Genomic DNA, 20102 nt, shown 5'->3' with positions numbered 1-20102 from the left:
AGCATCCCCGGGTTAGAAGTCTATGGAGCGTTGTGGAGGGAGAAGGGGTCCAGGTGGGGCACTGTGCACCACAGCACATTGCATGGTGGCACCCAGACTCAAGCTCAGGCCCCCGGGAGTAAGTAGGACACCTTGGTTTTCCTTTTTTTTTTGCAGCACTGTCACTGTGGTCTATAAAACACATCAGCCTTGTGAGTTGATAACGTTTGTCTGCTCTAAGTCATTAGCTTATTCCATTTTACTTATTTTCAAGTTTTGGTGGTCTCAGAATAGGAATTCACTTACCTTATTGAAGTTGGTGATGCTTTCATAAATATAAAAGAAAAATGCCTTATTATTTTTGAAGTTGTTTGGTGCCTTCTGTTTTGTTCAACGTTAAAGAAATGTAGGAGATGCTCGTATTCTCTCCATGAAGGGAACAGGAGTACATTTCAGTAACGATTGCTAATGACTTTGCCTAATTTTTGTTTTCTAGATCTTACAGTCCCTTTCTGCACCTACAAAAAACTTAGAGCAGCAGGTGAATCACAGCCAGCAGGGCCACGCAAATGCCAACGCAGTGCTGTTCGGCCAGGTGAAGGTGGCTCCCGAGCCACATGTGCCACAGCAGCCGCCACAGCCCCCGCCGCCGCCGCCGCCGCCACCACCGCCGCCCCCGGTGCTGCACCTTCCTGCCCAGCAGCTCCTGCAGCTCCAGCCGCAGCCACAGATCTCCCAGCAGCCTTATCCCCAGCCTCCGCCGCACGCCTTCCCCCCACAGCCGTTGCCCTTCCCCCAGCAGCCGCTGCACCGGCCCCAGCAGCCCCTGCAGCCCCTGCAGCAGCAGCATGCCCTGCAGCAGCTGCACCAGCTCCAGCAGCACCAGCTCCAGCAGCACCAGCTGGCCCAGCTCCAGCAGCAGCAGCTCCAGCGCCTGCACCAGCAGCAGCACGTGCAGAGCCAGGCGCCGCAGGCCCCGCAGCCCCAGGCACAGCCCCCGCACCAGTCCCTGCACCAGCCTCCACAGCCCCCGCACCAGCTGCCGCAGCCCCCGCACCAGCAGCCCCCACACCAACAACCCCAGCACCAGCTCTTTGGACATGACCCAGCAGTGGAAAGTGAGTCCTGTGGGGTTTGTCTGTCTTTCCCCCAAATGCTGAGAGAGGAGGGCTGAGGGCAGGCTGAAGATTCATCTCAGAGCCTTGCACCCAGCGAAGGACCGGGTTCTAACAATAGAGCAGGTGTAGGGTCTGCCGCTGGGGACGGCGTCCCCCTCGAAGTGGACACAGAGTAGTCGGCACCAGGCGTTGAGTCGTCGGTTTTGTCTTCTAATCGTGAATACGGGCATCTGGCTAGTGTATTCCTCGCAGTATTTCCAGTGTGGTACTCCGGCTCTGGCTGGACGTGTCCTGGTTGGGAGTGATTCACTTCGTAAATTCAGACTGAGCTCAGCAAAATGAATGCTTTATTAGTTTTTGTGTACACATGCTCATATTCATGGGGTTTTACTTTTCTTGTATAATTCTCTGCCAGTTCCAGAAGAAGGCTTCTTACTGGGCTGTGTGTTTGCAATTGCCGATTATCCAGAGCAGATGTCTGATAAGCAGCTGCTAGCCACCTGGAAAAGGGTAAGTTGTACTTGAGGAAGAAAAACTTTGTCCTGAATGCTCCTCCAAGTGTGGACTAGACTTGCCCTCCCTGATGTACGCATATTTATGTTGGGAATGTATATTACGGGCACTTTTATTCACGTTCTCTGTGACCTCGGGCAAACCACTCTTCTGGGCTCTGGTATTTAGCTGTAAGGGGAAAATGTTGGACTGTGTCATTCTTCAGATTCTTTCAGCTCTTAAATTCTACGGGGCATGAATTATTTGTATGTACGTGGGGCTGTGAGAGTAAGATGAGGGTTTTGGTGCCCTGGGCCAGGGACCGTCGACTTCGGTTCCTTAGTCGTTTCTGTCTCCAAAGGCAAGTGCTGGGGAATCGTAGCCTCCCCGGCTGCGAAGGGACCTCACAGTTGCTAGTGTACTGATGGAACTGTAGTCCCTGTGTTCATTGTTCTGTATGGTGGCCTTTAAAGAAAAGGAGAAGTAAATACTTTTCCCTTCAGTGCCACAAATCAGAAGTGATTGAAATTTAAAAGAAAAAACAAGTTTAGTAAGTGTGCTTCAAGTACACCTTGAATGGGCTTTCCTCTGGGCGTTCCTGTTGTATAAACCCTGCTCTGTGCCAGGCATGCTGTGAGATGTAGGGAATATTGATGCGTGTACAAGATTGAGAAAACTGTGTCTTGCTTGGAAAAATAGCTGTCTGTGCAGGGGATGATGAGGCAGGGCAGCAGGTGCAGGGCGACCCGTGACACAGAACATCCCCCTTTGGGTGGGAGGTCTGTGCCTTGGAATGGTCTGTGGGAACAGGTCGTTCCTGAACTCGGTCTTAAAGGACAAGTAGGAGTTGGGTGTTGGGAGGGTGTCCCAGATAGAGCAGCACAGGTAGACGGGTGGTGCATTTAGCGATGGGGCAGTGGGAAGGCACCTCCTCCGGGCTGGGCCATCCCTTATGGACGCTGACGTTTTTTCCCTGTAGCTGTTAAAGCACACAGAGAAAGGAGAGATGCACATGTAGATCATGAAATGTTGAATAAGAGAGAAGAGGGAAGCGATGCCAGTAACCTGAACTGGGACAGTGGTCAGAGGGAGGACGGGGAGAGGCCCGTTTGAGAATTACAACTGCAGAAAATTCTTCAAAAATCACGGAAGTGTTAGGAGGTCATGTGTAGAAACTGTCCTAAAAAGCAGTAGAGTAACTCGCAGATAGAAAAGGTAGAGAAAAGTTTGCTTTCGTTTTGTTAGGTTAAAGCATTAGTCCCGGAGGGCCGGCGTTAAGTAACAGGAGGGGAGAGCAGGGGCGAGGAGGGCGCCGCGGTCAGCGGGTCAGCGCGGCAGCGGCCCCACGACCGGGGCCCGGGGCGGCCCGCGTCAGGTGCAGCTCGGGCGGCGGCGTCAGCGTTCTGAGGGAAAGTGACTGCGGCCTAGGACGGCATGTGTGGTCCGTCCGTCCCGGGCTCCGGGGAGGACGGCCTCCTCCCACCTCCGCAGTCAGCTGTCCCTACCGCGGTGCCCAGAGCGGCGCTGACGCGGAGATGGGAAAGGGCTTGTCGGGCTGGGAGGGTGGAGGGACGTGCCGCACAAATGGGACGGTGAGCGGGGCGGGGAGCTGGCCTCCGCGGGGGCAGGAAGAGCGCTGCTCGGGGGGGGGGGGGGGCCGCTGCCGCCAGGCTGCTCGGCGGGCTTTATCAGTGAGGGACACGCTGTGCCATCTGCGGGGGGACAGGTGCCCCCCACAGCGTAGTGACTCGCAGCAGCAGCGGCGCCTGGCACCCCGGCGGCTCCTCATGGGTGGGACAGCCGGCTGCAGGGTCGCTGGGCTCGGGCTCTCCACTGCGGTGCGGTCGGTGGCACGACAGGGGCCACTGGCGCCCTGCGTGGCTGTCGGCTGGAGGCCTCCGGGCCTGGCTGCACGGGCCCTTCCATAGGGCATCCCCCAGGGCGCGTGAGCCGAGGCAGAGCAGGGAGGAAGCCTCCGCGTGTCTCCCGACTGCGTCTTAGAAGCCACACGTGGTCGCTCCGTATCCTGTGGAGCCAGCCCGTACCCAAGCGAGGGGATCAGGCTCACGTCCAAAGGGAGGCACATCCGGGGATGTGTGGGCAGAGTTTTAACCACCGTGGTGTTCTTTGAAGGGCTTGGGAGTGACCTAGGGAAAGGTACGCAGAAAAGGAAGAGAAAGGCGGGAGGGCGGGAGTCCGGCTCTGGACCAGCCTGGGGAGGGCGCATGCGGTGGTAGACGCGGTGGGAGCCCCGGCGGCAGCCCCAGAGGCCGAGCTTCGGTGGATTAAATTACACACGAATGGTGATGTAGCCAACTGAGGAAGGCTGGGGGCAGGGGTGTCCCATGTCGTAGGAGGCGAGTAGATGCAGGCCAGGTGGGGTACGTTAGTCATCACCAGAAGACACAGCAAGAGCGCGGAGTTTGGCTGCTTCAGGGGAGTGAGAACCACTGGCGTGGGAAATGGTGTTTTCATCATGCCTTACTAAACTATGTGTGCGAGCTGCTAGGATAACGAAATTTAAAAAGTAAATGAAGTGGAATTGTTTTGTGGGGCACATCTTTTTTTAACAGCCAGTGGAAGTCTGGTGCACAGTTGTTTGGACTGTGGCGCACGCTGGCCTGCCGCGTGTAACGCCCGCAGTCCGACACAGAGCAGCTGCTCACCCCCAACTCCGTCTGCTGTTAACAGTTTTTGGTATTCACTAACGTCACTCTTCTTTTTCTTTTTTCCCTTTAGAGAAATGGTTCTTAACCAGGGTGGCTCTGCCCCCCAGGGGCTAGGAATCTGGCCTTGTCTGAAGACCGTTTTCGTTGTCACACCTGGGGGGGGGTGGTATTGTTGGCATCCAAGGGTGCAGGTCCGGGTGTGATCCGTGTCCCACAAAGCCTGGGATTGCTCTCCACGGTGCGGCATGAGCTGCGCTAAAACAGCCGCAGCGCCAGGTGGAGAAAACCCTGTTTCAGAAAGAGGACGTTCCGTTTCTTTGTCTTTCCTTCTGGAAATTCAGATTCAGTGACTGCTGGAGTTCATTTCCGTTTTATGGTGCTGGGTGGAAAATCCCATAAATACAGCAGATACATATCGTTCATCGTTTGGTGAAATGATGGATGTTTTTGATAGCAGTCTAGTTTGAAATTATAATTCTACTCTGTTTTCCTGAGTACTTGAAGTTGATTACGACTTTGGGTCTTGTGTGTGTGTAGATAATCCAGACGCACGGCGGTGCCGTGGACCCTACGTTCTCCAGCCGATGCACACATCTCCTGTGTGAGAGTCAGGTCAGCAGTATGTACGCACAGGTGAGTGGGGTCGCCTCAGCTGTGACTGCAACGGGGCCTGTCCCTTTTCATGGACCATCCAAGGCCCCTAGAGACTAGTGTGTTTGGAAAGGATTTTTTGTACCTCTGAAAGTAGGGAAGTACCTTCTTCGTAATTTTCGTCAGTCTTTGGAGGGATAGATACGTTTGTGGAATCCTGGCCTCTCTGTCTGAGCACGGAGAAGGTGAAGGCGATCCCGGCCATGTTCAGGAAAGGAAAGTCCTTTTACTTGATTCAGAGCAGCACGACTGAGTGGGGGCGGAAGCAGGATTTCCTGCTACTGTGGGGCTGTGTGTGCGGGGCTGGATGGAGAGGCTGCAACGCCCTGCGGGGCAGCGGCGCTCTCGTGGCGTCGCCGCATGCGTCCCCCGGAGTCCCTTGTCTTCTGACGTTATTGGGAGACAGACCATTGACGCTAGCCATGTGATCGGTGACCTCCCAGAAACTCCTCTTAAATGCTGGAACCATGTACTGGATCCCCCAACTGAAAACAGAAATGCTTGTGAGGGTTTTTTTTTTTCCTCCTCTGTGGTTAATTTTAGATGGGCAATTATTCTTTTTCAGAACTTGTTCTCTTTGGGGCCCTCTGTGATCTTAAGGGAAATTTTAATTTTGATGATCATAAACTTTACTCATTCCATGGTCAAAGTTATTTTTAAGGTTGTTATACAATTTGTTGCTTTTGTCCTCTGTTGCAGGCTGTTGGTGTGTAGGTAGCCCCATTCTTAGTTGTGTGAAAATCAGCCTGCTTCTGTTGTCATTTGTCACTTTGGTAAATCGAGTGCTCGGTGTCATGCAGTCCCTACAGGGCTTCTGACGAAGGTGTCACTGTAGTTACACAACCTGACCGTTTTGTATTTAATCCTGCAGCCACACACACCCCAGCCCAGCAAACCTGTAATCTTACGTTTGGCAGGCAATCAGGGAAAGGAAGAGGTGCGTCACCGCGCACTGGCTGAACATGGTCCTGAAGAAGAAGAAACTAGTGCCACCTCACCGTGCCCTTCACTTCCCGGTGGCGTTCCCCCCAGGAGGAAAGCCCTGCTCTCAGCACGTAAGGGACATCCCTTTGCTTCGTGATCCTGCACCGCCTTCCCATCTCCCGCGCGGGCCTCTGAGCCCCTGCCCCTGTACGCTGCCTCTGGCCTATAGCTCGAGAGGGCCTGGTGGTGCCAGTCCCTCATTTCCCTCATTTCCTGGGCCCCTTAAAACCGTCACGGTTCCCTGCGTGGAGCACAACTTAACCGAGGCTCTCAAATCTCTGACACTACTTAAAATCCTAAAGTAAACTAGGCATCTTGCACTGGGAGTGGCCACTGCTGGTGGGACTCTGTCCATAGTTGTAGGTTCTCTCGCTCAGATAACCTCCAAATTGGGATCAGTGAGGAGAATGAAGAACTGGCCGATTAATATTTACATGCTTAGTAAAAGAGCTTTGTTAAAATGATCTGAACAGTGTCCTGTTAACACAAGAAAGGTTTTCCCATATTTGGCGTCATGGTCGTTGCTCCCCGTCTGATGGCGACGCATGTAACCTGTCGACCATGAACAAGAGGCTGGTTTTGACATTCGTAGGAGGGGCGTTACCGCCTCTGTGCAGGAACGCAGGTAAAGAGTGAAAATACGCGCGTGTAAAACAGCAAGGCATGGAGAAGCAAGTGTTCATGGGTTAAATGCTGCTGCGTCTTGGCCTTATTTGCTCTCTTTGTGCTTAGATTATTTCTGTGACTGGATTTGTCGACAGTGACAGAGACGACCTGAAGCTAATGGCTTACCTGGCGGGCGCCAAGTACACGGGCTACCTGTGCCGCAGCAACACGGTGCTCATCTGCAAAGAGTAAGCGTGGCTCCGTGGCCCCGGGTGGCCTCCAGGTCACACAGCGAATCGTGGGGGCTGGGTCCGCAGTCTGCCTCCTTCTTGGTGGGAATTTGAGAACCTGAGTCTGTTAAAAGAATGGCAGTGCTATGTTGATAGGAGCAGAAGTACCTGTAAAACATGGGAATGAAATTAGATGAATTAATGAGATTAGAATTAATTAAGTGAGGTACTGGGAATAAGATAAACTTACTAACCTAGTGGACGACCTGGTGACCCAGCATGAGCGGGACGTGTCCTGGAATTACCAGCCAGGGGTTATTGTCAAGTCTGCCGAGATACCCGTGCTATTTCTGTGGTACCGTACTGAAAATAAGTGTTATTTTCAACAGCGCAGACAAGCCTAACATTTAGTAAAATGTGTTTTTTCCTCAAAAAAAAGACCAACTGGTTTAAAGTATGAAAAAGCCAAGGAGTGGAGGATCCCCTGTGTGAACGCGCAGTGGCTTGGTGACATTCTCCTGGGGAACTTCGAGGCGCTGAGGCAGATCCACTATGGCCGCTACACGGCGTTCAATCTGCAGGAGCCATTTGCCCCAACTCAGCACTTGGTTTTCAATCTTCTGGGTGAGTGGAGTTTCACGTGCTGCCCAGCTTATCGGTGTGAGGATTACACGTGCTCCCTCCACCTTTATTTACCCGAGGCACAGCCGTGGCATTAGCTTTCCCGTCGTTTTTAATTCCTGTCATTTCCTGTCTCCTTCCCACACTCCCTTCCTTCTGCCCACCCTGCGCAGGAGGTCTTGTCGGTTCCGTGGTCTTGTTCGCCGTCTTAACAGACGCTCACAGATGGAAGGAGCACTCCAAGCGTTGGCGTCTTGTCTCTCCGGCCGATTACTGCTTCTCTAAAACGCCCCCACCCCGTGACCCATGCCCGGCTTTCTCTGCTTCAGTTGTAGGCGAGCACCCTGTCTCTTGCCCTTTGCCCTTGTCGGGCCTGGCTGCACAGACCCCTGCCCCCGGGGTCCATTACAACACTCAGCTGTGCTGTGTGTGCTCGAGGACGTCCACTCCTGAAAACGGTCATTCAGACTCTGCTTTAGTGTGCTCGCTTCTCAGAAGGCTCATTCCGTTTGATTTCCAGACGGTTTTAATCACGGGAAAGCTCTTCAATTTAAGCCATAATCTCCGTCCTGGGAACAAATGTGCCCGTCTGCCTTCCATTCTGAGAAGAAAGGGTTATAACGACTCGTCCTTCCTTGAAGCATTCAGTCTGGCCGGCGTGTGGGGGATGCGCTGCGGTCCTTCGCATGGGCCTCCTGTCGCCACGGGCGGTGCCGGTTCCCAGACGTGGCCGGCAGCTGCCACAGCAGACTGCACTGCTGTTAGTCCTAGAGCTCCTCACCCAGGGAAGGCTCGGTACATGAACCCCTGTGCACAGGCCCGGCAGCTGCTCGCTGCTCTCCCCTGCCCTTGTCCTGGAAGGGTTTTTTAGCACAAGTATAGTTCTTTGATGTATTCTCGGTAAATGTCCACAAAGCCACCTGCGTGTCTAAGGTTACCAGCCCCAGAAAAGGGTTTCCCAAGCAGGCTTTTCCACTTAAGCAGTGTATTGTTGTAAAAATAACTTTTTTCTCTCTCTAGATGCTTGGAGAGTCCCGCTGAAAGTGTCGGCGGAGTTGCTGATGGTACGTCCGTGGCCGAGTCACCTAGGCCGTCACTGTCCTGTAAACTCGCAGTAGGCATAGATCTGTATCTGTCCGTTACGAGCCCTTCAAATAATTTGTCCACATGGCAAGTGGAGGTTGGATCTTCTCACCTGTTATAGATGTCCAGCACGGCCTGGGTCCTTTCCCCCCTTCATTGGCGGTATCGTCAGTCGTCGGCACTTCTACGCAGAGGGGCCCCGTTGGCTTCCGAGAGCTGTGTGGCTGCTGCGCGGGGTGGGGGGGGAGTAGGAGCTGTGTGGCTGCTGCGCGGGGTGGGGGGGGAGTAGGAGCTGTGTGGCTGCTGCGCGGGGTGGGGGCCCCGGGAGCGGCCCCAGCAGCTCCAGCTCGCCCTGGGCTGCGGAGGGCACGGGGAGGGGGTGCGGGTTGGAGTGCTGGCGATGGTCGGTTAGGAAACAAGGCTGGGCTGCCCCCTGGGCGGGGCCATGGGTCAGGTATGACAGCAGGACACGAATCGCGTTTCGGGTGTGTTTCCAGGACACATCTCAGTGACGTCACACTGTAGAACTTGCCTCCTGGTCACTGTCCCCGCTGACGTGCCCGCTGCTGTGAGGACAGCCGCGGTTTCCGTGGTGGTGGCAGTTAAAGGTTGGGGGTGACATGCGTGTTACCATATATACCCTCCCGGGGGTTTTCACTGCTGGACCTCACGTGCACGGACGCTCAGTACGTCCCTGGGAGGCTGCGGAGGTGAGGGAGGCTCTTGGTCCCCTAAACAGCTAAATGAGGAGCGTGTTCTTGTCAGGGTTACAAGGAACAGCTCAGCCTGTGTTCTGATTCGTGAGGATCCGCCATGCTGTTTCCAGATCTGACCTGGAAGCCGAGGATGATTGTCCAGAGTCTGTTTCCTACATGCTGATGATAACGTGGTCACATGGGGTTTTTTCCCTTTACTTAAACTAGTAATTACGATTTTAAGAAAACACGACCAGCTCTGACACATCAACAAAAACAGATATTCTCCTAATTCACGTGGATGAAAGCAGTGTTACCGGGGCCTTCAGGATGAAGCTGGGAACGTGGTCCTCAGGGAGGAGCCCTCCCAGGTCCCTGGGGCCCAGACGGCTCCATTACCGTCGTTTGCGTCCCGCCGCGTGTTTCCTGTTGCTGCTGCTGTGTGGTGCTGGGGACGCTTGAAAGTGCTTGCCGGCTGCGAGGGCCAAGGGCCGTGTCCTTGTCCGGGTGCAGTGAGAGGAGGCTGGCTGGCCCCGGGTCTGGCGGGGCAGGCAGGTCTCAGGCATTTGCCGTGCACACGGGGATTCCTGGGGGTATTGTCGGCATACAGCAGCAGTATTTAGAAAATGGAAAGGGGAGGCTTTGGATGGTGAAACAGATAATGTGTCTTTGGAAGCAGCTTTGGAAAAGCTGCCCCGCTCCCAGCAGAGCTGCTCATCTGTCCAGTGAGATCTGTGAACCGTCCTAGCCAGAATTCCTACTTGAGGAATTGTCAGTTTTTAGGGGATGTAACTGCAGTGAGAATGTTTTCGAAGTTCCAAATAGGGACACAAGACAACACATTTGAAGTGAAAACTGCCGGGCGGTGTTGAGGGTGGAGGACTGCATGGGCAGCAGGGGGACGGAGACGCCCTGAGGACCAGGAGGGTTTGGGGAACCTGGAAGGCAGGCTGAGAGTTCACACAGAGGTTCTCTGGAAAGCCTTCCCGCTCCTGGGTGGTGACCTCCTTGTCACTGTCCTGGGCAAATGCTAGTTTCGATGCGGAGGAGAGCATGAACGTTGTAGGAGATGGTTTGGTTACTTGACACATAAATCTCTTAGAAGTTCTTGTATTGTGAGATTGATTAAAGTGAGTGATATTTTTAATTACAGGGTGTGAGACTACCTCCCAAACTGAAACAGAATGAAGTGACCAACATCCAGCCTTCTTCCAAAAGAGCCAGGTATGAAGGATCCCCTGCGTCTGCTGTGGTTGGTTATCGTTTACAGGTCTGTTTTAGAAAGTGGTCACAAGTGGAGAAATTTCTGAACATTTTCATAGTAAATAGGATTTGCTTATTGCTTCACAGCTTTGTTGTGCTGTCTCATTACTGGACATAAAGGTGGATAGACAAGTATTTTTTTTTATTTAAAAAAAAGTTGAATCTTTTTTGTTTCTGGGTTTTTTGTTTTGTTTTTGTAAGCAAAACCTTACCAGAACCTCAGTAAAGCGTAGCTGCTGTGGCGGACCAGGTGGGAGGCCTGGCGGGGCTGGCCTCGGCGCACCAGCGTGCGCACGACTATGCCCTCCGGGTGCACCCCATGGCCCAGGTGGGCGGGGGCCGAGAGCCCTTTGGAAGGACTTGTGTGGTGGCACTGGTCTCACCTGCTAAGACCTGGTTGGCCAGTGTGGGTCAGTAATGAAGTCCAGGCTGGATGTGGTGAACCACAGTTGATGTGCTTGGGCTGCCCTCTACAGTCAGTCACCGGTCTCCCCTCGTCTCTGCCCTGCTCTGCATCCTATGCGTTGCACCCCCACATCACAGTCTAAGCTATGGAAGTATTCACTAACATCCTAATTATATGATTATATATATATAAAGTTTTTAATACGGCGAGAGCATGAGCAGTGGGGGTGGAGGGCAGAGGGAGAGAGAGAATCTCAAGCAGACTCCGTGCCCGGTGCAGAGCTTGATGCAGGGCTTGGTCTCACGGCCCTGAGATCAACACCTGAGCTGAAATCAAGAATTGGATGCTTAACTGACTGAGCCACTCAGGTGCCCCTGTGATTACACAGTTATAAACCTTAAAAAATTATTTTATCTAGACGGTTTCAAATGTAAGCTAAAAATGGAATTTGAACATTTTAAGGATATGTAAAATACTGATTTAATTTAAAAGGTTTGCTTAAGTTCGATATCTTGTTTTGAGCCTCTTGTGTAAGACAGGGCAGGGGGTGCAGAGGGCCTGTGAGAGGCAGCTGCCGGGATACCCGCTCAGTGACTGACGTGGACCCAGAACAGGCCTGTTCGGAACGGTTATCCTGGCAGAAGCAGCGAGACAGGGAGTCCACCCCAAGTGTCTGCCACCTTTTTTTTTTTTTAAGCTTCCATTTTTATTTATTTTTATTATGTTAATCACCATACATTACATCATTAGTTTTTGATGCAGTGTTCCATGATCCATTGTTTGTGCATAACACTCAGTGCTCCACGCAGAACGTGCCCTCTTTCATACCCATCACCAGGCTAACCCATCCCCCCCCCCTCCCCTCTAGAACCCTCAGTTTGTTTTTCAGAGTCCATCTTCTCTCATGGTTCGTCTCCCCGTCCGACTTACTCCCCTTCATTCTTCCCCTCCTGCTATCTTCTTCTTTTTTTCCCCCTTAACATATCTTGCATTATTTGTTTCAGAGGTACAGATCTGTGATTCAACAGTCTTGCACAATTCACAGAGCTCACCGTAGCACATACCCTCCCCAATGTCCATCACCCAGCCACCCCGTCCCTCCCACCCCCCACCACTCCAGCAACCCTCAGTTTGTTTCCTGAGATTAAGAATTCCTCATATCAGTGAGGTCATAGGATACATGTCTTTCTCTGAGTGACTTATTTCACTCAGCATAACACCCTCCAGTTCCATCCACGTCGTTGCAAATGGCAAGATCTCATTCTTTTGCCGCCTTTTCAAAGCCGTTGAAAACATTTGTAATTTGGAGCGGGAGAGGATCCGTGGGTTGCTTTCCTTGGAGGTGCCACGCACAGGCTTTGGGTGAGACCGTGTAAGAGGAAGGAAAGGACGGGCGCCTCGCGGTCTCCTTGATGGAAAAATCCCCACACACTGAACGCTCCCAACAGTTGTTAAAACAATCCTTTGTTTGCTAAAGAACATTTTTATTTTAAGTAAACAAAGTCACCTTTGTGTTTTGTGTGTTTATTTTATAGAATTGAAGATATACCACCTCCCACTAAAAAGTTAACACCAGAATTGACCCCTTTTGTGCTTTTCACTGGGTTTGAACCTGTCCAAGTTCAACAGTATATTAAGGTAAAATTGTATTCTACTTTCTATAAGGATATTTAGCCCTGTGCCTTTCTGTATATATTTGCTTTAGGGTAGCAGTTAATTAACATTTAATCAGGAATATCCTAATAACCTTCACAGCATATACTTACAAAGGAGCTGTAGTAGTTTTTATGGCAACAAGCATTCGTCAAATTGTTAATGATTTTACACCTTGTTCTGTGCTTTTTATATTTAGTTTTATACTCAGACACCTGCTTTCTTAGCAGGAGTCTGGCGATTAGACCACGACCCATTCTTATAGCCACGTGAACATGAGCAAGCCTGGTCGAAGGCCATCGTCCTAGAAAGCCCCAGCTTAGGGGGTGCGCCAGCCACTCTGCATCCCCCCATTGAAGCCACAGGCCGCCTGGGGGGGGTGCAGGGGGCGTTGGGCATGTGTGTACTTGGACAGGGAGTGGGATACGACCTCAGATACATGTTCTGGAATAACAGCTTCCTGTTGTCGGGTGGCGGGGGTGGGGTGCGATGGAAAGTTCGCCTGTATCGTGTTGGATTCCTACATGGTGCTTTTCATTGTTTTTAAGGAAGAGAAATCGTAACAAATGCTGTTCTAAGATTAGTACAGTTTTTTTACGTTTACAATTGAATGTAGTCACTGAGGTCTTTTTCATGTGTTTGCGTCTTCTCAGTCGCGTCTCTGCGGGGACTCCCTGACGGCAGAGACTGGGTCGCTGTGTTTCACTAACCCCCGTTTCAGCTGCAGGTCTGAGATGTGCCGCCTGGTTCTCAGGGACTTGATGTGGAGGGCTGTGGCATCTGTGGACGTGATGACAGTCGTGCGCACCGGGCCACCGTCAGTGCCACGCTCATCTCTGCTCTGTGCTCCTCCCTTCAGAAGCTCTACATCCTTGGCGGTGAGGTCGCCGAGTCTGCGCAGAAGTGCACACACCTCATCGCCAGCAAAGTGACGCGCACGGTGAAGTTCCTGACGGCCATCTCTGTGGTGAGGCACATCGTGACCCCGGAGTGGCTGGAGGAGTGTTTCAAATGTCAGAAGTTCATTGGTATGTGCTGGCATCTCTGCCTTAGTGTTTCGTACTGAAAACACACCTTTTTTTCCCTTGAGTTTGTCCATTTTCATCCCAACAAACATCTAGTTTGCTATTTCACTCCTGACAACTCACCATTAAATTTATAAATTTCTTCCATGTCCCAGCAGTCAGTGGATAGTCTTGCACAGTATGACAGAGAAGAGTCTCATGTTAGGATAAGTACCATTGCGATATGTTTGGACTAGTATGACAGAGAAAGGTTTCCGTCATTTGGGCAATGTTAGGGGAAAATAAGCTCTCTACCACGGCTTTGTTTGCCGATATTTTGTTTGGACACTGGCTGTTTCCAGTAGAAATGCGATTCTCCCGTGCAGTGGTGTCCATGATGGTCCTGGCCCGGGTTTGATGGCAGGTTCCATCGGAGGGATGGGTGTCTGCCTCCCTCTGCCCACCTCCCGTCGTTCGGAGCCCCGAGAGTGGATTCCTTCTGGGCAGTGGGGAGAGGCTTTCTCTTAGCGTACCCTACTACACATAGAGTGAATATAAATTCCAAACAATTTCTCCACAAAGCTATATGGCCAAAATTGATTGGAGCCTTTGTTACTGTAAGGAGCAGTGGTGTTGTCTTCCCTGTGTGGGCCTTCCCAGCCCGTCGTGGCCCCTGCACATGCATCCTTAGCTCTCACCTGGCCACTGGTCTGGGTGGAACAGGAGAAAGGAGCTCGGCCCTCTAACAAGCGTCACCACAGTCTGTTTGGTTTCTTGTTTTTGGTTTTTAAGCCCCACCCGCAGTGGTGCTAAGACTTAATTCCCTCCCTTGTGTTCCCCCCCCTACCTGCCCTCATGTGGCAGTGACAGCAGTTACCAGCCTCTGGTTAGGGCGTGTGCACACATGCACACGCTCGTGTTTCTCTGCCCTGGATGCTGCACCCTCCCGTGTTCCCGCCCCTGGAGCTGTAGGATGATACCGGTCCACCAGACCCCCAGAGACCCTCCTGGTCCCCACTGGCCTCGCAGTGTTCTGACCCGTGAAACTAGCCATATTTGTCCCTAACAGGGGCAAGCGGTTGTTAATGTTAAATTGAAGCATTTCAGACCCATGTTATTTTCTTGGACACTCGTGTTTAAACCTAATTCAGTCTTTAATGTAAAACAGTTAATAAAAAGCATATATATTTTAAAGTTCATGTAGTCTAATATACAGATGAGAAATTATCCAAATAAATGATCTTCTTACTTGTAGCAAAGCTAGAACCAAACTTAAAATTCTATGATTGTATATCCATGTCAATCATAGCAAAGAATCCTTTATATGAAAATCAATAATAAATTCTCAGTTACAATAATATAGCCAATTCCTGTTATTCATGGTAATTACATTTTCTACAGAGTAGCCACAGACCCCAAATTCGTGAACACCGAGCCATTGCTCCCAGAGGAAGCTCAGGGCTGGCTGGTCACATTTTCATCAGCTGGTCGATACCTATCCTCGTAGGCTCCGTAAAACCTTGTTGGATGTGTGCCTCTTTTTAAAGACGCTACTCATACTTATGCTTGGCTCCTTCCCGCTGACGACCTGGCTGGCTGTAGCTGGCTTCGCTGAGCCTGAGCGGAGCCGTCGTAACTCGTGCTTTGTCGGCACGGCGTGGCCTCTTCCCTGGGGGGCACCGCGGCACCACACTCCATGCTGGGGCATTTGAAACTACAGAGTCACCAACAAAAAGCATGAAAATGTGAACAAATTAACACTAAGTAGACCACAAAAAAGAAAACTTCTTTATGGTATAGAGCTTCGCCTTCTAGGAACAGGAGCATCTGGCGGCTCAGGTTTGGCCCCGTTACTAGCGTCTCTGCAAGGGACTGCAAAAATGCCACCAGTACTGGTCTGTGGTTACAAATACATTGTACCAAGTAGGCCAGTCCACAAATAATGAGGATAACTGTGTTAGTATTTAGAAAATTTTTCAATTGAAATTAATTTTTTTGTTCTTAAAAGATATTAATGAAATAGAAAAACCTAACAACGTAGGCAAAAGAAAAAAGTTGTAGAAATAATTCCCATAAACTTATATATTAGCTCCCAATTTTGTAGACGAGCTATAAAATTTAGAATGTGACAGTCTGTTCCTTCATTGAAATTTGAGTTGCTTTTATCAACTTTACCATTTTGTGAAATATTCTTTTGTTTGTTTATGAAGTTTACAGCAATTCAAATTTCACGAAGTTTTGGCTGGCTGACTTTCATTTGTATGGCATAACGATCTCTGAGGGTTAGAAGGTGGTTTAGTCACATTGTAAACATTTCATGTTTAATAGTAAATATTCAAACATTTCATATTTGATCCCCCAAATATCAGGATTTAAGAGAATTTTTCCAGGTTACAGTAATTGCCTTTTCTAGGTGTCATGTAGTTAGAATCATAACAGTACATACCCTTTTCAGAGTGGCTTCTTTTACTTAGTGAGACGCATCTCCGTTTCCTCCCTGTCTTTTCATGGCTTCGTAGCTCATTTCTTTGTGGCGCTGAGTGATAGATACTCCATTGTCTGCCTGGACCACAGTTTGTTCACCGACTGAAGGGCATCTTGGCTCCTTCTGAGTTTTGACGATTTCATACAGCCGCCGTCATCATTCTTGTATAGCTTTTGTGTGGATATAAGTTTTCAGCTCCTTTGAGTCCGTACCAAGGGGTGTGATTGCTGGATGATGTGGTAAAAGTATCTTTAGTTTGGTAAGAAACCACCACACATTCTTCCAAGTTAGCTGCACCATTTTACATTCCTGCTAGCAGTGAAGGAGAGTTGCCATTGCTCCACATCCTTGCTTGCATTTGGTGTTGTCAGTGTTTTGAGTTTCTACCATTTTAATAGTTGTGTAGTGCTCATCTCATTTTTGTTTTAACTTGCAGTTAGATAATGACATAGATCATGGAACATCTTTTCAGGTGCATATTTGCCATCTCTATATCGTCTCTGGTGACATGTCTGTCCAGACTTTTTGCCCATTTTTTAAATTGGGTGGTTTTCTTATTGTTGAATCTTAAGAGTTCTTTGTATATTTTGGACAGCAGTCCTTAATCAGTTGTGTCTTTTCCAACTATTTTCTCCCAGTCTGTGGCTTGTCTTCTCATTCTTTTGACATTGTTTTCCTAGAACACACGTTTTTAATTTTAATGAAGTCCAGCTTATCAATTATTTTTCCCATAGGTCGTGCCTTTGGTGTCGTATCTGAAGTCATTGCTATACTCAAGGTCATCTAGATTTTCTCCTGTGTTCTAGGAGTTTCATAGTTTTATACTTAGGTCTGTGATCCATTTTAATTTTTCTGAAGCATGTAGAGTCTGTCTAGATTCATTTTCTTGCATGTGGACGTCCAGTTGTTGAAAATAAGATCTTTGCTCAGTTGTGTTACCTTTGTTCCTTTGTTAAAGGCCAATTTATGTTGTTTCTCTGGGTCTGTTTCTGGGCTCTCCACCAATCAGTTCTTTTGCGGGTGCCATGCGGTCTTGATTCCTCAAGCATTGAGGTGAGCTTGGAAGTTGGGCAGGGGCAGTCTTCTAGCTTTGTTCTTGTCCTTCAGCGTTGAGTCAGCTGCTCTGGGTCTTTTGCCCTCCATATCAACTTTAGGATCAGTTTCTTGGTATATGTAAATCATTTTTAAAATTTTTTTTTAATATTTTATTTGAGAGAGAGTGCTCGCATGTGAGAGAAAGAGCACGCGCAAGTGTGCACACATAAGCAGGGGGAGGGGCAGAGGCAGAGGGAGAAGCAGACTCCCCGCTGAGCAGAGAGCCTGATGATGGATGATGCATGGCTCTATCCTAGGACCCTGAGATCGTGACCTGAGCTGAAGGCAGATGCTTAATCAACTGAGCCACCTAGGAGCCCCAAATCATTTATTTTTTTTAAAGATTTATTATATGAGAGAGTGAGAATGAGAGAGAGCACATGAAAGGGGGGAGGGTCAGAGGGAGAAGCGGGCTCCTCCCTGAGCAGGGAGCCCGATGCGGGACTCGATGCGGGACTCGATCCCGGGACTCCAGGATCATGACCTGAGCCGACGGCAGTCGCTTAACCAACTGAGCCACCCAGGCGCCCCAAATCATTTATTTTTAATACATATATAAAGATACTTTGTTTTTGGGGCACCTGGGTGGCTCAGTCAGTTAAGTGTCTGCCTTCAGCTCAGGTCACCGATCCCGGGGTCCTGGGATCGAGCCCGCATCGGGCTCCCTGCTCAGAGGAAAGCCTGCTTCTCTCTCTCTCCCACTCCCCCTGCTCATATTCCCTCTCTTGCTGTGTCTGTCAAATAAATAAAATCTTCTAAAAAAGAAATTTGTTTTGCCAAAAGTTGACACTTTTGGATTATTTTCTAAATTTTTCAAAGAGAATATTGATCTTACTTGGGTGATTTGTGGTAATGTCTGAATTTTTGCTTTCAGAGTCATTTCTTTCTTTTACCCATCTTTTAACATTTTAGCGATTTTTAAACATATTTGGCTTTGGAATTTAAAAAAATCTTTTTATTTGAAACAGTCACCAAGTTACCAAGCAGTTGCAGGTATAGTACAAACTACTGTTTTTTCCTGAACCGTGAAAGGGTACATTGCCAAAGTTACGCGCCATCATCCTCGAACACCTTGACGTGTGTTACCTACAGAAAAGGCCACTCTGCCCCATGGCCACAGTATAGCTCAGGGAGTCCGGTCCACGGCCACAGCCTCATCCTCCGACGGCTCGGCGTCCCAGGGATGTCCCTCAAAGCCAGAGGTTCCGGGTCAGAACCGAGCACGGGGTCGCCATGTCTCCTCAGTGTTCCCTTGTTGCTGCAGGTGATGATTTGCTAGAACGGCCCTCGGCCCGGGTGTACCTGCTGCTGCCCCCCGACTGAGTGCAGGGCTGCCCCGCTCGGTGCTGGCTGCTTGCAGCGCTCCCGCCAGGGCTTGTGCGGTTCTGCTGTGCGGCTCCTGGGTCCCTGTGATCCCTGGGAGCAGGTGACATCTGCTGGCCACCTCTGTGCATTAAGTCATGTAGGGGGAAGTAGTTGAAACTGTGCCAGTATTACTGTTCCTTTATTACTTCCTTGGATGGACTCCTTTTTGAATTTTATTTCGTGGGTTGTTCCCGTACTGTCCTTGATGTCCAGTGAGGGCCACTCCGGCTGGCTTCAGGGTCCCGCCGTCCGTCCCCTTGGTCTTCGAGCACTTCCTGGCTATTGGCACAAGAAAGTTCTAGGCTCATGTTACGCTCCTCTGCCCTGTGTGTTGTTTGGAGATTGAGCGCGAGAGAGCAGAGCCCAGCGTGGCATCTCCCGTGCAGGCGGGCTGTCAGCTGCGGCCGTTCCCGCGTCGCTTCTCCGTCAGCAGCCCTGGCCGCTGCTTGGTGACCCTCCAGGCCCTGGAAAGGCGCGTCTGCCTCCACGGTTGCCCTGGAAGTTGCCATTTCAGATATTTCCTGTGTGACTGTACTTCCTGTTCATTTTTTACTGCTCCAATTTCTGGACATTATCTTTTTCCACCTAAAACAGTATAGCAGCTTTGTGTGATTGGCTGACCAACTGATCTTGTATTTCTAGCACTTGTTCATAATTTCAGTGTCTCTTTACTGATTGGATTGCTCTTGCCCAGTGTCAGCAAACTGTGGCTCAGGAGCTAAGAATGGTTTTCTTACATACTTCAAAGCCTCATCGCTTCATGAAAAGGGCATTTGGCAGAAACAGTGTGTGGCCTGCAGGTCGTGTGATCATGGCCGCCCACCTGGCCAGCCCCCACGCCACACTTCCCTGTGCCACACTTTCGGGGACCATGTCATCAGGTTAGACCTGTGTTACGCTACCTGGTTATTATGAAATGAGGAAGAAGTGCTTTTCTGAGCGTGAGACAGAAGAAGCTTGAAACATTTTGTGATCTTTGACTTGGTAAATTGGATGTTTCTTAAAATGTTAACCATGAAAACTCTGAAAAACAAAATTCTCCCGTGTCAAGGTTTGGTGAAACTATTCTTTCTAAGTTGCTACCCACTTTCATATGTTTAAAAGGAATCTGTTAGATCTATACAATGGATTATCAGTTCCTTGAGTCTAACGAGACTTGTGGTCATCACACGTACGTTGGATGTGAAGCTGGTTCTCGGCTGGTCGCTCTGGGACTGGGATTCTCCATGCAGGATCCTTGAACCCCCTGAAACCACGCGGGGTAGCGGTGGGGGCGCGGAGGGGAGGTGTGGCAGTGGAAGAGGGTCCCCAGCTCTCAGTCCGTTTGTTTCCAAGGGCGTATGACCTCAGCAGTGTAAGCCACGCTGTGGAGAAGGGAGTCTGTCGTTCATCTTGTCTGGCTGTTCTCAGGGGGGAATAGCTGAGATTTCATATTCAGGGGTTTCCCAGGGAAGTAAGTGTGAGCCGCGAGAGACATGCCCCTGACCTGCGGCGGGGAGCCCTCCGGCGGGGAGCCCTCCGGCGGGGAGACCTCCGGGGTGGATCCCGTGCCCGTTACTCCACAAGTCTGCACTTTTCTGAGCGGGCGGCTCTGTTTTCCAGATGAGCAGAACTACCTCCTTCGAGACGCTGAGGCCGAGGTGCTGTTCTCTTTCAGTCTGGAAGAGTCCCTGAAAAGGGCGCACGCCTCCCCACTCTTCAAG

The 20102-nt window shown here is 50.4% G+C and overlaps 2 protein-coding genes across 4 annotated transcripts in view; one reads left to right on the top strand and one right to left on the bottom strand.

The window, feature by feature from the left end:
* The window catches only part of PAXIP1 (PAX interacting protein 1), a 51230-nt gene that overhangs the window by 28559 nt on the left and 2569 nt on the right, over positions 1–20102 (top strand). For 2 of the 3 annotated variants that reach the window (XM_027573325.1, XM_027573324.1), the window contains 11 exons: positions 476–1097; positions 1513–1607; positions 4796–4891; positions 5827–5964; positions 6626–6747; positions 7169–7353; positions 8371–8414; positions 10282–10352; positions 12333–12435; positions 13310–13478; positions 20002–20102. In XM_027573325.1, coding sequence (XP_027429126.1) covers positions 476–1097; positions 1513–1607; positions 4796–4891; positions 5827–5964; positions 6626–6747; positions 7169–7353; positions 8371–8414; positions 10282–10352; positions 12333–12435; positions 13310–13478; positions 20002–20102 — 1746 coding nt within the window. Of the gene's footprint in view, positions 1–475; positions 1098–1512; positions 1608–4795; positions 4892–5826; positions 5965–6625; positions 6748–7168; positions 7354–8370; positions 8415–10281; positions 10353–12332; positions 12436–13171; positions 13279–13309; positions 13479–20001 lie in introns of those variants that run through there. The other variant, XM_027573326.1, reaches the window with a different exon arrangement.
* Positions 13715–20102, bottom strand: part of LOC113911156 — a 31386-nt gene continuing 24998 nt past the window's right edge. The window contains exon 7 of the transcript XR_003516381.2: positions 13715–15168. The gene's annotated coding sequence lies outside the window, so the exon portion shown is untranslated. The remainder of the gene's footprint in view (positions 15169–20102) is intronic.

This window comes from Zalophus californianus, chromosome 12 (assembly GCF_009762305.2).
Source record: "Zalophus californianus isolate mZalCal1 chromosome 12, mZalCal1.pri.v2, whole genome shotgun sequence".
Lineage (NCBI taxonomy): Eukaryota > Metazoa > Chordata > Mammalia > Carnivora > Otariidae > Zalophus > Zalophus californianus.
Note: the sequence above shows the minus strand (reverse complement) of the source record. Positions and strands in the feature narration are given on the sequence as shown.